Consider the following 17,572-nt stretch of genomic DNA (forward strand, 5'->3'; position numbering starts at 1 on the left):
TAGACCCAATCGAAGCTTCACGGGAGTGTTCTTTGACGACATTAGCATCTACTCCAAGTCTATTGAGGAACATAAGCAACATCTTCAAGTAATATTTCAAGTTTTGAGAGATAATAAGCTTTGTTTTCAAAAGAAAAGGGAGTTTTAAAAAAAAGGAGATTCAATACCTAACTCATGTTATCTCCCAAGCAAGGATCCGAATGGACCTTGAAAAGTTGGACGTAAAGGGTGGCCTATATCAATGGATCCACATTAATTGAGAAGCTTTACAAGAATGTGCGCATAATAAAGATGCTTCTAGAAAAATTATCATTCATAGCAAGGCCATTGTATGATTTAACTAAAAATAACATTAGATTTTTATGGACTACAAAAGACAATGAATCTTTTGATAATTTAAAAGCAAAGCTTACTAGTGTTAATATTACCAGACCTTTCAAAGCCTTTTGAAGTCCAGTGTGATGCTTGTGGACAATGCCTTTGAGCCTTTTTGCTTCAAGAAGGGCATGCCATAGCACACAAAATTAGGAGATTGGATGACCAAGAAAAGAAGGCATTTATGAAAAAGAGTTGCTAGCTATTTGACATGCCCTAGATGCATGGAAGCATTATCTCCTAGGCACTCCATTTATTTCGCGCACAGATCATAAAAGTCTGAAGTAATTTTTGATGCAAACTAAATTAAGTGATAAAAGAATAAGGTGTTTAAATAATCTTTCACAATTTAACTTTCATATTGCTCACATAGCTGGTAAGCACAACCAAGTGGCCGATGCTCTTTCACGAAGATCGAGGGTTACTATTGTATCAGAAGATACTCACAATGATCTATCCTCTATGATAGATGCGTATGCTACTGATTCACACTTCAAAGATGTATTGTTAGCTATTGAACTACGGAAGAAAGACGAACCATACAATGTGCAAGATGGTTATCTTCTCTATGGCAATAGGTTATGCGTTACATATAGCTTATGTGAAAAAGTTATGTATGAATCTCATGTTCCACCTTATGTGGGACATAGAGGGATTCATAAGGGAGTAGAGATGTACTTTTAGTGGCCAACAATGAAGGAAGACATACCAGACTATGTTGCCAAATCCATTGTATGTCAAAAAACAAAGTATGACACTAGAGGGAAGCAGCTTAGCTTGCTTCAGCCATTGCCTATATCTGATTCCCCATAGGAAAGTATATCCATAGGTTTTATCTTTGGATTGCACAGATCCATTCATGGGAATACGAGAATATGGACAATAGTAGACCGGTCTAGCAAGCAAATGCATTTTATACTGTTGGTCAAAAAGGCTATTAAAGCACACCACATGATGAAAAACCTCTTTATATCACATATCTTTAAGTATCATGGCTTACCAACATCTATAGTATTCAACATAGATCCAAGAATGACTAGCAATTTTTGGAAGGGTCTCTTTGAAAATCTGGGTACTAAGTTGAATTTCTCCTCGGCCTATCATCCACAGACGAATGGCCAAAGTGAGATAGCAAATTCAATTATTATTCATTTACTTAAAGCCTATGTTATGAAAGTAGATCAAAAAGATCAATGGGAAAAGTATTTACCCTTAGTAGAGTATGTGTACAATAACACTACCCATACTTCTGTAGGAAAGGCACCCGTTGAGGTAATTGAAGGAAGACCCAAGCTCCCATTGATAGTCAAGGCACTTGGAAAGATATTTGTATTGCTGATGAGTATAGGACCTTAAAGACTCTTTTCAAAAGATTAAGAAAATTATACCCATCACGCAATAGAAGCAAGAGACTGTTGTTGATAGACATAGAAGAGCTTTGACGTTCAAAGAGAATGATTGGGTATTGCTCAAGTTTCCCGAAGCACACCTAAGCCACACTACAGGCAGGGGGACACAAGGACACTTAATGGATCACCAAAATATTATTATAAGTTAGCAAAAATATATTATGGCCCATTTTAAATTCTTAAGTCTATCAATGAATCAACTTACAAGTTAAGGTTACCTAGCACTTGGCTCATTCATAATGTTTTCATGAGAGCCTTTTGAAACCTTATAAGGGAACCCAAAGAACCGGCAATTGAAGAACTATAAGAACTACCTAAGTTTGAAGGCCACGAAGAGATTTTGTAGCCAAAGGGCTTTTTGAAACCTTATAAGGGCGAGTCACCCAAAGAACCGATAATTGAAGAACCATTCGAGTTTGAAGGCCAAGAAGAGATCTTGCAGGCAGAGAGCATTTACTGTTGAGTGTGTTTGGTGCAGACACCTTTTGGCTAACTTGAGTGTTGGATATTAGTATGCCACCATGATCTCTAGGGATAGTTGGAGGGTTTTGGTAGCTCCTAGGAATCCAAAGCACATCAAGGTGCATTATCATTGTGTCAAAGATAGACTTCTTGGAAGAGAGGCCAGATTGGCTTATGTGCCTATGCATGGCAACCTTGTTGATCTATTTACAAATGCTTTGCCTCGTGAGAAGGTCGCAGCTTGCTGCAAAGCTTTGGACTTACTCCCCTTTATGGACTAATCACATAGGGTTTGGAATTTCCCTATACTTGAATGCTAGCTCATGTTCATTGCATCACTCGTAGGGGGATTTATTACCATAACATGGTAGTGATGTGTGAATTTATTACCATAACAAGGTAGTGATGTGTGAACACACTTAGGACCGTAGGGCACCTTTTTTCCCTCCTTAGGAGATTTTCCCCCTAGCTTGCATATACAACCATCATTCTAGGGCAAGCCTTATCTTTGCATTAACACACTTAGTAATACTACATCGTGTGTTGTTCAATCTTGCATTCAACACCAATTTCTTTTTTGGGGAATCAAATTGTCATCTATAAGAGACATTTGGAAACATAAAAAAATCCTAGAAAAGACCCCCTTTTTTGAATTCTGTATTTGGCTTTTCAAAATGCTAAATAGCACATTCGCAAGTGCCAATTGATTAGGTGGGTCTTCCTCCACATCAGTGTCGAAAAAAATGTTTTTCCAAAAACTTGGCAAACCTACATATGAGAAACCATAGAGGTAAATTAACTAAATTTGAAGGTTTTTACACCAAATTACACTAATTTTGTAAAATTTTTGTAGGTTTTCTCACCTTCAAATATAAAATTTAGAGGTAAATCTCAAAATTTGTAGGTGGGATTACACTAAACTTCGAGCACTTGTCTTTAAAGACACACACCATGGATCCTTTACACCTATTAGGTCACAAGGAGAGGTCTCTAGAGGATGCTGGAATAATGAACCCACGCGCATTTCACAAACCCTCATTGTCTGCGAAGCCTACCTCCGAAGCCTCTGCCCGTATCGGAGCTGCTGTAGCTCTCCTCCCGCCCAACAACCCTGGCCGACTTTTTTACGACTTGCAACCTTCGGATCTCTCCGATTCGTTCAAGATAACGAGGTGGAAGAGCCAAAGCAGAGTCCTACAACTGCAGGATTTCATGTCATTCAGTGGCTGGGACTTCCACAATAACCTGGACATAAGCTCCTGGCTTGGCAACTTGGCAAAGCTTACGGACAGGAGTGGAGTGGTACGAACGCTTTATCGGAGCAACTATGACTACATCCAGGTAGTTGTCCCCGCCGTCTGTGCTCGACTTACTCTTTGGATGCCTGTGTTAATGGAGTCGAACACACAGGGCAGGTAACATTCTTCACATTGATTATCAGAGAGAAAGTAGCCATTTATTTTGCATACTCATTCAATGACTGTTGCAGATAATTGTTGATGCTTTACATAACCTGGAAGGAAGCATAGGAGGTGATTGGGCACGGGCAATAGGGATCCATGGCATAGGGGCTTTGAAAAGAGTATTGTGTGTAAGATTCTATGCCATGGCTTTGGAAAGAGTACTTTGTGTAAGATCCCATGGTCTACACAAAGTACTCTTTCCAGAGCCTCCGATGCCATGGACCCCTATTGCTCACGCCCTATCACCTCTGTCCTGAATAACTTGGAAGGAAGTATAGGAGGTGATGGGTCACAATGTTCACCTTCTCAAGGAGTGAGGAGGTCAAATGTAGATGAGGTAAGTTAACACTGGTTTTTATTGCCCTTCATTAGGACGCTGTTCATGCAACAAGGCCTGATGAAAGCCTGGTCACGGTTTTTGGCTTTTTTGGTGTGTATATGTGCTGAGAATGCTGGTCACCTGGTGTCTCCTATGCCACCTGTCCCTTCTCTTGTGGTGTTGTCAATTTGTACACTGAATGTTGTGGTATTTTGGTTATCTTCGAGTCCTATTACTATCCTAACATTTGTGTTTCTGAGATGCAGTAGGCCAATTTCTTCTTTCATTAGGGATGCATAAGGCATTCACCATAAGGCATCGTGAATGGGTATGTCTATACTTATCCCTGATACCTCATCACATCAGGATGTATCACATCCCGGATGTGTAGCATTGCTGGATTGGTTGGAGATTTAATCGTCCACCTATGTTGCCGTGCCTTCCCACAAGGGGAGCAAGTATGTGGCATTGTTTTGTAGAGATAGACGGCGTGCAACGTTAGGAGAACAGCAATGGAATTTTTCTTGCAGTTTTGGAGCAGTTTCTTGTTGCTGTGTCTCTCAGAGAAGTTTAGTTGGCTAGTTGTTGCATCTTTCGCTATTTCACTTTTATGTGGAGTTGTTAATGGAGATATCCCTATAGAGGGCTTGGGACGGATCTAGCTTTGTATAGCACAAGGAGTTATGGATTTTCGGCCAATTCTATCCTCGCTAAAAGCCATCACAAGGCGTAGCAGGTTGATGGCTCAGTTATACCTTTGTACTGTGTGACTGATTTTGAATGACAGAGGGGGGATCCACATCTTCCTAGAGGAGAAGTGGTGTAGACTGCAGTCAATGCTGGTTAGTGAGTTGACTATGCCAACAATTTAAAGAGGTATGCTTAGAGTGTGGACTACTCCATCTCCATAGTCTATCTTCACCAATAGTCTCGTGGAGTTACAGACTGGCCATGACTATTGCCTATAGTGAACTTGTTATTCCGAGAGGTTTAAAATGCCATATTCTTTGTGTCTTGACTGTAAATTTGTTGAGACATAAGGCGAGACGTTTGCAGGTGGTGTCTGGAGTTGGTAGGGACATCTAGTTCCCACTCCCGCAAGGAAACAACATATTTGCTTCTTTTGTGCATTTCTTTGGAGAGCTACAGCAACCTTTGTACCAGTTGCTAGTTTTTGATGACAAGAGGGGGGATTCAGTTCCTCCTAGAGGAGAGAGGTAGTCAATGCTGGTTGGTTAGTTGATTATGCCAGCTATTTGAGGAGGTATCCTTTTTGAGTGGACTACTCCATCTCTCTTCACTAACAGTGACTATGCCCTATAGTGAGCTTGTTAGTATCTGCTTTTAGACAGGTTAAAATGTTTCTTAGGTATGCAGGTTGTGTCTGGAGCTAGCAGGGACATCTAGGACAACAAAATGTGGAAGCTTCTTCTGTGCATTTTTTTGGAGAGCTTCCATCTTGGGGCGGCACATTCCAATGTTCTTTGACGTGCAGTAGTTTAGACTAAGCGGTTATTGTATGCTCGCTTGAGTATTGGTATTATGTTGTGTTGAGTGCTTGCTGAATCTCACAATCGTGCTGATTCATGAGCTGAAGCACAAGCTTAAATGAAAAAAAATGGTCATATGGCAAACCATAGGAGTGAATGTGTTTTTTCGAATTGGTACGGAGCTTGGTATAGTGTATTGGATTACTCTTATAGGTGTTACCTTACCGAGGAGTGAGGCAAATGGTGTAATCTCAGGAAGATTGCTTGAGTAGCTAGGGCCTTGGGGACTGCTTCGGCCCCACAGTTCTCAAGTGAAGACCCCCGTAGTCTTCAGCTTCTTATAGCTGGTTGAGTGTGCCTATGGTATGATCTTGCATGAGTTAGTCCCATGGAAGTCAGGTTTGTGCTAGTCACTCTCAAAGGAAGGAGGTCTACTCCAGGTATTATTGGATTTCTCTCTTGTGTGACACGAGGGTTGAGCAAGTAGGCTTCCCGTCTTTAGAAGGGTGCCATCTGTTCTAGCTCTAGAGCTTCCAGAGACACTTGCGGTTCTAGTGTGACATGGGGGGGAGATCTTGTTTACCTCATTTGACACGATCTCCACTGTATCCCTCTTAAATAGGGGACTGCTAGGTTATTGTCTTTCGATGGTTCTCGACGCTCCATTCAACGGATACCAACGAAGTACCTCTGGACTAGACTTTTAACAATCGAAAAAATAATGTAAATATTCGAGAACTTTACGCTTTCACTTTTATATTCAACATTAAAAAGGTGGAGAAAATCACCTGTTTTTTTTTTACAAGTACGAAAAACCAATTGATATTTTTAGCTGATGCTTAAATTTTTGGAGTAGTTGCTCCAGAAACATCTCCCAGCTACGTGAGCATGTGTATACTTGTAAGCAGTCGTCGTGTTCTGAGATCTTTAACAATTGAAACAGTAAAGAAAATACTCTAGAGCGTTACTCTTGATTGCTAGGTGGAGAAAGTCGCCTGTTAATTGTACAAGTAGAAAGCACTAAACATCAATTGGTATCTTTAGTGAATGCTTAAATTTTTAGTTGTTAATAGCTTTAAACTTTTACTTAATTGTTACCCCAGAAACATCTTCCACCATAATTTCAGCTGCATGCATCTGCATGCAATTCGTGCCATAAATCATGGTTGATTGCACTTTGACTTGCATCTACATTTTATGGCTATCCCTTGAGAGTTTGATGTGTGTGTGTGCCGCTTGGTCCAGCCAGTGCTACGAATGACATCCCTCTCTTAGAAAAAAATAATCGCTCTTTAGCAAATCTTGCATGTCAAACTTGACCTTTTGGTAAATTATGCATGCTCGCATGAAGGCGCCCACCTTTCTCCTCAAAGTAGGCCAATAAAAGAATGCCTTGACCGCTTCCATTGTCGCATCTATTCCATGATGCCTTGCATATGGTGGGACATGACTTTCTACCATAACCTTATGTTGCAATGGCCTAGTGACAGTCTGCTATGCATCATCATAAAACCATCCTTGAGGAGGTTGTGTTCATGGTGTTGTTCATCTAACAATTGTTCAAAGATCCTTGCAAAATCTTCATCATTAGCATACTGTTCTTTTACATCATGAAGCTCTTAATGATGAGGAATTGGCACATTTGAAAATTGTGGCTTTCTTGACCATGCATCACCCACAATATTCTTTTTGCTTTCCACATGCACAATTTGAAAGTGGAACATAGACAAAATGTTTGCTCATCGCATATGCTTTCCAGATACGTACTTGTGTCAAGAAGGTCTGATGGACAACAGAATTAGCACCTAGCAGATAGTCACTTTTTAGCTTGAAAGTACATGAATCATAGCTACTAATTCTTTTTCATAGACATGTAGAGTCTTTTCTGGCCCTTGCAAGATTTTGCTTTTATAGGCTACTACGTGATTATCTTGCGTTAGTAATTTGTTAAGACTATTGTCATAGGTGTCAAATTGGACACAAATGATTTTTTGAGATCTTGTAAAACGAAGGGAATGATGGTATATGGACTATTATTTGCAGGTTCATCAAACATGCCCATTTTATTCTTGTTAGGAAGAAGATAAAATCTGATTAAATGGCAAGATTGTTCACGTACAATGTGTAAGTACCATGGTCTGCTTAATCTATTGTAAGTGACCCTGATCCTCGCATGACAAGTTCTTTTTGGAGAGGCTTGTTTGAAAACATGGACATATGCTATAGTTTTCATCTTCATTTCATCCACAAACTAATGGACAGCCAGAAGCGACCAATTCTACTATCTTAGACATGCTTAAATGTTATGTGCCAGACAATAAGGGCAAGTGGGATCTGTATTTACCTCTGCCTGAGTATGTAGACAACAATATGCCTAAATGTTCCATGAGCTTTAAGGAAGCTAGGGAATCATCAAGTGGGTGTTTTGGTGTAGTTAGAGGCCAAAAAGAGAGAATTTAGCTTGCCGTAAATTCTCGCCATGTTCATAAAAGTGCCCTAAAGTGCGTGGGAAGTCACCATTTACTTGGGTTCTTGTCTGTGATGCCTTCTATTGTCATTATGTGGCCTAAATTGGGGTAGAGTGGAAAACTTTCAGTCTAATAAAATTGGGACAGCTTGTAGTAGATTGTAGTTTTCTTCAGTTCAATAAGAATAAAGAAATATCGAAAGGGTGCCAAGTTTTGGGGCCAATAGGGTGTCAATGTCTACTTGGGAGCACTCTAGCTACTAAGTCGTGGATTGTTTTGAAGTGGTGAATTCTAGTTGTAGGTTCATTTGTGAAGTGTCTTTGTGTCATAAAGTGCAGGGAAATTTAGATGACACAATTTTGGGTGAAAGCTAAAGTTTTACCACCCTTTGTAAGGTTACATGCCGGTTTCAATAGCACTTGCCCCTTGCTTGTAGTATCGTAGTATTTTGCACGCATCTCTACTATCAATTTAGGCCCCATGGATTTCTTCTTATGTTGCTTGCCTTTGTTCTTCTCCTCGGAAGAGTTTTTCTCCAATGCCTTGGACATCGGCTTGTTCATAGCATATGGAAAAACTATCCATTGCATCCTCCATAAGTTGCTGAATGCTCTTTGACTTGTTTTTTAGGGTTAGGGTTTTTGCGTCGAGATCATAGACACAACTTGCGTTCATTCGGCCAATCACAAGCTTTCTCTTGGACCAGATCCTTCATAGAAAAAGAATCAACAGACAGTTGGATATCACTAAAACTGGCTTGGACACGAAAGACGGAGATCTTCAAGAACACACAAATAGAACTGAAAGAACTTCAACATTTGAACTGCAAAACACAAGAGAAGTGAACATGAAGCGGTGGAGTTTTGCTTCCAGCTGCACTGACTCCAAAGTTTGGTGCCCATAGTTACGAGGAACAGGGAACAGGTTCGAGAACACAAACTATGGAATTGTGAAATGCATACATTCCCTGGGAACATAGAGACCAGATCCATGGACTATATGTGATTTGTCAGGTCTTGGTTATATGGATGCCCCTGAGGCTTGCATTGCAAGTATGGCACTTGAGGGTGCACATGGGGTTGAGGATGAGTGTGGTTGTGAAAATGTACTTGCATTTCCTACAGATTTTTCTTATGGTGTTGAGAGCAGTAAAAAGCAAGACCCTCCTAATGATCTTTATGGTCCTGATCCTCTTTCAGGTGTTGAGGGAGCAGGTCCCACTACTGTATTTGCTATCTTTTAGCCCTTGTCCATCAGTGTACCAGTAGGTGGAAAGGAATGCTTATGCGTAGTGCTAGATGTAAATGTCTTCTGTTGGAATGTTATGACATTGCATACCTCACAAGAGGAGTTGATAGAAGAGTTGGCCATTAACCATTGGTATGCATGTTGAGAGTCTTCTAACCACAACAATGAAATGCACTTTTAGTACGTGGATAGAGCTAATGTGCTAATGTTCATTGTTTGTGATCTAAGATCTTCCACATCATGGTATGAACCCCCATGACGGAAGAATCTAACGGACACTCTACAAGCTGCGCTTCTAGATCCTATGATGTGGTTCAATGATGTTCTAGACCACGCTCACTGTAAGGAGGCTAGCCTTCAAGCTTGGAGATGTCCTTCGCCTGCAATTGCAAGGACAACGTGCCAATAATTTTGAGGTGTTTGCAAGACCCCTTGTTCAACAAAGATGACACTTTCCTCATCGACAGCACGGAGTACAAAGCCGAGTTGAACCCATCGTTCACATGCATGTGTCTGTCGAGTTTTGACCTGGAGGACACCACACAAAATCCCTTTTACTTAAGTGAACAATTGTTGCCATGGTTAATCAGGTGGATGCGTGTGGAAGACAAAAGAAACAACTGAGAACGGAATCCATACACATGCATGAAAATAGAAATGTTCTTATTTCCACACAATGCTATAAAAATCAACAAAGGAGAATAAAAACTTATGTTCAAATGTTTTTAGAACATGACATGGGTTTCCAATAAAATGACATGAAGTAAAATTGGTTTCATGAGATGTGAATACATCATATAATTTTATACACAGATTTAGGACTAGCCAAATTTGGACAACCATTCAAACCTCAAACTTCAGCTTCCAAAATGACCCATCTCCAAAGGCATGATTGCATCCTGAGTTGACATGGTTTGTTGAGAGGTAAGTTTGCTTAGGTCACCCTTGGCATTTATGAGATTTGGGTGGTTGTCTAAAACTCAAGAACACTAACAAGAAAATGACGATTGTCCAAATCTCATCACTTTGTCCATCATACATTTATGTATCTTATCATCTCTTACAAATACCAAAATTTAGAAATTGGTGAGAGTTAAAGAACCATATAGATATGAAGCCCAAACTTTATTTTGATAACTCATCCAAATCTTGGACCCAAGTTTCAAGGAGCATTTTTCTCATGGGGTTGCTACAATCGGTTAACCTATGGTTTTTGCACCATTTATATACATTGTTTTATTTCCAAGTGTTATCTCAAATAAATAGCATTGTTGTTGAACGGGATCAGGTTTGAATGAGGGTCTAGATCTCAACTCTAAACAAGATCCAAACTTGAAGATGAAATTATACGGTTGTCCAAATCTAATAGATTTATCACTCATAGATTCAAGAATCTTAGTATCTTTAGCAAAGACATAGACCAAATGATCATGAGTTTTAGACAAACATCCAAATATCAAACCTAAGCTTCAAAGACCACCTTTGCCATAGGTTTTTTACACCCAATATTAAATTCTTAATTAGAATTCTAAATGTGAGCCTTTCGCTTGTTACGGTCAATTTTTTATTCTCAAAGCTTATCTCAAATCCAAAACGCTTGATAACCATTTTTGACATCTTAATATTCTTAATAAAAACACAAATCTAGGGGAAGAGATTTGGGCAAACATCGAAGTCTCAACTCAAACCCAATCCAAGCTTGAATATGAGATTTGGACGGTTGTCCTAATTTCATAGATTTGTCACACCTAGATTTATGATTCCTAATATCTCTAACAAGTACCGAGTCCTAGAGTATGATGATATTTAGACAACTACCATAATATCAAGCTTCCAAAATAACATCTTTTCAATAAGGTTTTTGCAGTTAGATAGGTTTTACATATAGTAAGCCCTCTCACGAGCACTTATTATGGTCACTTTTAGTTCTCAAAGCTTATCTCAAATCCAAAATGCTGGTCATTTAACATGTCTAACAAATAAAGAGTCCTACAGAGTATGATGAGATTTGAACAATACTCAGATCTCAACTCTAAACCATATTTGGACAACTATCCAAATCTCAAACCAAACATTCAAAGACACCTTTCACATGAGATTGTTGCTTCAAAGACAACTTTGTCATCGCCAAAGGCATGTATAAGACATGTATACATCTTGAGTTGATAGGGTCTCTTGATAGTTAATTTTCCATCTATTGTTAGCTCTCCCTTGGTCCTTATGAGATTTAGATGGCCATGCAAAACTCAACATACATACTTAGAATTAAAATTGATCATTTTCAAATTTTATGTAAATTTCTTAAAATTGATTGTTTGTCACTCTAAATCGACATGCATGAACTAAAGGTTTATATTGCTCTTGATTAATTTTTGTGGGTGCTAGTGTTTAATTGGATTATTTTAATGGTTTGCAAGAATCTGTGGAAACTGGCGTTGTTACATTGTATGCTCATCAAAGAAAGTTTATGATAGATGGAGATGGGTGAAAATTGTATAGGTGCATGTAAATGATAGTTTTGGGCATCCACCAACAATCTTAATCTTCAAATGTCTACAATAGTTAATGCACAAGGTATTGAGCACATTCAAAAGAGTTGGAGAGCAAAAATATTAGCATGGTATGAGATAAAGCCCATTTCAAGTATACTAACATACAACAATGTGCCGGGTTGATTTCAAGAAAGAGTATTCTTAAGATTAATTTGCTGATTAGGATGAGTGTAGTAAATATTTTGATATTTCTAACAATGTTTATGAATAGTTGTGAGGCATGTGTAAAATGGATTTAAGATAAGCTACAACATGGAACAAAGACTCATAAACTTTCAAGCTCTGCTTTGGTAACACTTCATTGGCCTATTAATAAAAACAAGAAGGCTCTTTAGTGTCAGGTGCTCTTCCATGGAGCATTTACAATGCAAGACAAAATGCCACGTGCTCAATATAAGAATGAGTCATTGAAGAAAAACGTGTCAATTGGCATTTATTTTCTAAACCTGCAATTAGGTTTTGCTAAATACATTATATGGGATTTAAGACATTCACGAATGCTCTTCAAGGACTTCTTGAAATATCTACAGATTCTACACAGGTACTGCTAATTGTATTTATCAATCAAGATCATATTAGCATGTTGCAAGAAGTAGTGAAATCTATCACTGAATGGATCCATATACCTATGGGATCTTTTTATTGTAACTTTTTAGATTCTCATTTCTTGATTGTCAAAAGTTACATGCCGATAGCTTTGTACACAATTGCCAAAGAGTTTTATAATCTACATTGTTGTTCATCATTGTTGGTAAGCGGAGAGACATTGGTGAACATTGAAAATCAAGAGTCTGCTTCAAAGAGTAAGGATAGAGAGAGATGTTGAAGAAGATCAAAAGACCATTAGGGCAGCGAAGATGAGGCAATTTGTGAATTTGACTCTATCTATGTTTTGTAGGGAAAATGAAGTTGTCATTGATCTTTTCTTCAGATTTATGTCATAAACAAGCTCTGCTAATGAAGAGAAAGCTAATAGTTTTTTTTTTGTTCACCACTCCAAGTGACTAAACTGATAGCAGAGCTGAAGAGTGTTGTGAAGCGGTATAAGAAACTTACGGCATGGTTGAGAATTGGGGAGAGCTCAAAAGGAAAGAACAAGATTGATGATAAGCAAAGTAGAGAGGAAACTCAAGAAGAATACAAAATTAAAGATAAGTCTTCACATATCCCAATACCTAAAGAGACTGGAAAGATTTAGAACTAGTGTTTTGGCCAAAATGAGAGAGTTGATTTAAGAGGACTTTTGTAATGCGATGGTTTTTCTTCTATAGTTCTTTGTATGTTAGCAGGTATGCTATTTTTTATCCACATTTAAAGTTGGACGCCAAGTAACATCTTGTTGCAATATTGTTTGTAAAGATGGATGTGTTGAAATTGATATTTTTTCCAAGATCTATTGCCATTTACTCTCTCTCTCTCTCTCTCTCTCTCTCTCTCTCTCTCTCTCTCGTGCGCGCACACACACACACACACACACACACACACACACACACACACTACGTGTACCTCTATGCTCCATCAATTCTGTTTAATTAATTTCTATTTGTCATGTTCTATATTATGTATGATTCAAGTGTGCGACCAAGTAAAAAGAAAAGGCGTGAAAATTTCTTAACGTTGGCTATTTGAACACCTATCCTAATGGATAACAAGCTGTTTAACTTAAGCTATTAGATGAATGAGAGAGAACATTATACATAGAAGGTGCTCACTCTTTATGGGTGGTGTTTTTGTGAGGGTCCAAACTTGCTAGGAAAATAGGAGATGTACCAAGGTTTTGCTAGAGATTTGGATAATCATTCAAAACTTATGGGCACTAGTCTTAGTGAGAGCATTGACACATCTTGAAGACATGGTTATTCAACTTTTAACCAATCTATAATGCTCTTTTAATAAAGGTTGGTGGATATGTCTCTAATGCTTGCTCTCTACTCTCTCTCTCTCTCTCTAATGTCTCCTTGAAATTCATGGTATATGTAAGTAGAGGATCTAATCAAGGAGAGCGCTAGTAAGATTAATGCTTGGGTGACACAGATACATGCCAACAACACTACTTGTGAAGAAATTGTAAAGAAATGTACATTTAACATAGAGGACACAATCCATACACAAAATCAAATTGTGCCCTATGTGAGCAAGCCATTGTTTGAGCTAAATAAAGAGCAAATATGACTTCTAAAAAACTTCCCACCAAAATCTAAAGTAAATGGCCCTACCACACCCTATTATGCCACACAATTGGGATACAAGGGAAGAACACTTTAGTCTCATGTTGCAAAGAACTACTTGAAGAGGTGTAATAATATCTCATAGTTCAAAGGGTTATATTTGTTTTATTGTATGCAATGCTCATTGTTCTCAATGAAAATGCTTCATTTCTTGATTGACACTTGTGTAAAAACATATTGGGAAGTGAAGTTGTATGTGAGAATACTTGAAGTAATTTGTATGTTGACATTATGAAGGATATGGTAAATGAATTTTGTGCTTTGTCTTTGTTAGGGTTCATGTCAATTGGCTGGGCACCCATCACACTGACTGTACTAACCTTATCTGTTTTTTTAATTGTATAGAAGAATAAAGAGTACTGAGGCATTTTTACCACCAACACTCTGTGTCTGCTCTTCTTCTCCCTCACACTTTGCACACACCGCACACTCTTCAAGTGGTATCAGAGCCAAAGGTTACAATGCTACTCCTCTCCCGAAGTTTCCCTCTCCCCAGTGAGATTCACATTGGCAATGAATTGAAGCTTGGAGCTTCCATGGCTATGGAGGCATTGTGTGCTCGACACATAGAGCTCATGTATTAGCAATCTTCATAGTAGCAAATATGCAATAGTCCCAAAGAGAAAGCCCATTTTTAGTTAGGGATCATACACAAGGTTAACCATACCTACTTGGGGCATGATGATTAGCAAAACTAAAACAATAAATCAATGTTTAAGTTTGTGATTTCAACGTCCAATCGGGGTAGCCCTAGAAAAAAACCAGTTTGACCAAACCCATATGGGGTTTTTCAAAGAAAGTGTAAAATAGTATGCACACGATGCCCCATCAAGGGTACCCTTTAGTTTTATTCACAAAACATATGTTTGTCTCAAACAAGAGAAATAACGTAGAAAAAGATTACGATTGTTTTGAAAAGCACAATCTTAATAGAAGAGCGAGACTACCTATGATTGATTCAATTCCTCTTTTACTTTCTCTCCCTTGTTATTAGTCATGGATGATGGTAATTACTCCTTATGAAGTGGCATTAAAAAAACACACACACACACACACACACATATTAAATGAGCTCCAGAGGGGGTTCACCTCTCATCTTTATGTGGAAAGCCAAAAATCTCGTCATCATCACCACGATCCCGAGGTAGCCCACACGTTTTCTTTGAGTGAGAAAGGGGGGCGGGGGGAGAGACCTTAGCATGATGAAGATAAAAAATGAGGGGTTAATTTTCCAATAAGTTTTTGCAATGAACTTGATTTGGGTTTCCAATACACGGGTCTAATAATTTTAAACCATTACAGTGGAGGTACCACCCTCATCGCTATATCACATGGGGTCTTGAATGAAGACCGAGCGGTGGGATCAATGATGGGCAACTACGGCACGAAATTCCACATCGATGTGCATCGTCAGATACTGTTTGAGTTTACATTTGATGGTCGAGTTTACTTTTTCTTTTTTGTGTTTAACATAAAATGGTATGCTTTGCCTTGGATTCCATGAAAAGCTACACGTCCACATGGTTAGGGTGTCCGCATGCCAACGCACGGGTTGTGGGTTCCATTTACCTTGCACGCATTGACAACAACTTTTTTTTCATCCATTCATCTCCCTCAAGATTTCCGCATTCAGCCCAGACCCATCAAAAATCAAAACATGCTATGGTAAACCTGGACAGCTTAGTACATCACACCATTCTTTATCTCTACCAAATTCCCCTCTTTTAGCTCCCACAGTATGGATGAGCTCAGTGCTAGTATACACTATATCATCAAATTGGGCCACCACTAGTATTGCTTCAAACACTTGAAGGTTCCTTGATTTCCAAACTTGATTGAGGTAGAAAAATTTGGTGATTTGGGTGCACACCAAAACAACTTGGCTATGATAGCTCCGCCCTCTCAAAATCAGGTCATCGGTAAAAAAAACTAACCTTTCAAGTCTTTCGTACCCATTTACACACTCTGCGGCCAGCTCTCTCAAGGTCGGGCACTTGCTAAACAAACATAGAGGGTCCTCAAAAGCTACCATGCAACCAAAGCAGGTGTCAGTGTCAATCCCTCTAGCACAAACCTTAATCACAATTGGCATGGCTTCCCACAACACCTTCTAGACAAAATACTTCATGTAATCCGGCTATTTGGTCTCCCATGTAGCATTAATGCTTCTTAGCCATCGCTCTTTCGACCAATTTTATCTTCCATATTTTGGTGAGAGGGGCAAACCAGTCTGCTTTGTAAGTTATATCACAATATGTATCCTGGGTCTTGGGGAGAGAGAACACTCTGTCTTTCATAGAGGCCCAAATTATGTTGTTGCACTAATAAATCCACTTCCTTCTAGCAGAGGTTTCCGTCATCCCATAGGTGAGATAGTTTAGAGATTCCTTTGTTGCTAACTTGTCGGGCAATTTCCCTCCAAAAAGAATTTAGAGAAACCCTTCCAAGTTTAGAAATCCAGGGGGGCCATTGGCGAGAGAAACCCTTGTAATAATTGAACTTCTCCCCCCATTCCAGGGTAAGAGCCGCTTTGTTACACTTTCATGCCAGCTTCCCTGTACTGCCACCAAGCTTAAGGGATGTCTAGAAAGGCGCCAAAATCTTGTCATACATTGTAGCCTCCTTCCATAAGATTTGCTTTGCCTATCATATCCGAGGCCATGATGACCCACTCTTGCTTTTGCTCTGACAGTGAGATAGCTAGCTTGGCACACAATGCTTATGCATAAAGCATTGGGTCTAAGACCCCAATGCCACCTTGTTTCTTCGGTCTTGCTATCCATTCCCATTTTGCCCATTGGCAAGGGGTCGTGGTCTTAGTGTTGCTCTTCCACAGGAATTGTTTGATAGGCTTCAAAAAGTCTTTTGAGTTGGCTTTGCTCAGTTTAAGTAGTGGTGACATGAAAGTAATGTAGGAGATCATGAAAGAGTTGATGACAATGGCTGTGCTATGGAAGGGGAGTCCTGGAGCACAAAATCCCATCTTCTCATTTTGCTTATAATCTTGTTCAATACTGAACAAAAATGCTGCTTATCCAATAGGTCTTTCGTGAGTGGGGCCCCAAGGTGCCTGAATACAGTGCCCTTGATATGGATTAGTCTTATTGAACAATGCAAAGGAGTATTGTGAAGGTCAAAGGTTTTTGCATCTTTGTCTTTGTACCTTTCCAATCTAATTATTTTGATACTTTTTTTTTTCAATTGTGAGGCATTAGGTGCGGCAGCCCACGTAACGAGAGTACGTTTTTTTTTAAAGCTTCTTATTTAGAGCTTTTCCACAATTTTTAGGTCTTTTAAGCTTGTGTGCTTGGCACAATGCATTGGATGTTATATTTTAGATTAGTTTCATGGAATCCACCAAACAAGATTAAAAGACTTCTGGTGCAAATTGTGAAGGGAACAACATTTCATTAAAATTTTAACACACATTTGGCACACATGGAATCACCAAAATACTCTCAACACCAAATAATGGTAGAATTCAATGGAGGTAGAGAATAGGAACGCCTTAAATAATATTAGTTTGTCTGCAAAGAAAAAAAACAATTCCAAACACAT

General features: G+C 39.0%; 1 protein-coding gene across 2 annotated transcripts; it reads left to right on the forward strand.

Moving 5' to 3' along the window:
* Positions 1-3,237: 3,237 nt before the first annotated feature.
* Positions 3,238-9,331, forward strand: LOC147418291 (uncharacterized). 2 transcript variants are annotated; one of them, XR_015187270.1, is made up of 3 exons: positions 3,238-3,661; positions 3,736-4,046; positions 8,617-9,331. XR_015187270.1 is itself a non-coding variant. In XM_086506795.1 (2 exons), exons 1-2 carry the CDS (start codon positions 3,255-3,257, stop codon positions 3,737-3,739), a joined length of 411 nt encoding a protein of 136 aa, XP_086362921.1. In that variant the 5' UTR covers positions 3,238-3,254; the 3' UTR covers positions 3,740-4,247. The 2 variants fall into 2 exon arrangements, 1 of the variants encoding a protein (XP_086362921.1); XM_086506795.1 differs by lacking the exon at positions 8,617-9,331 and having other exon boundaries at positions 3,736-4,247.
* Positions 9,332-17,572: the final 8,241 nt, after the last annotated feature.

Source organism: Adiantum capillus-veneris, chromosome 30 (genome assembly GCF_014529385.1).
Source record: "Adiantum capillus-veneris isolate H3 chromosome 30, ASM1452938v2, whole genome shotgun sequence".
Taxonomy (NCBI): Eukaryota; Viridiplantae; Streptophyta; class Polypodiopsida; order Polypodiales; family Pteridaceae; genus Adiantum; species Adiantum capillus-veneris.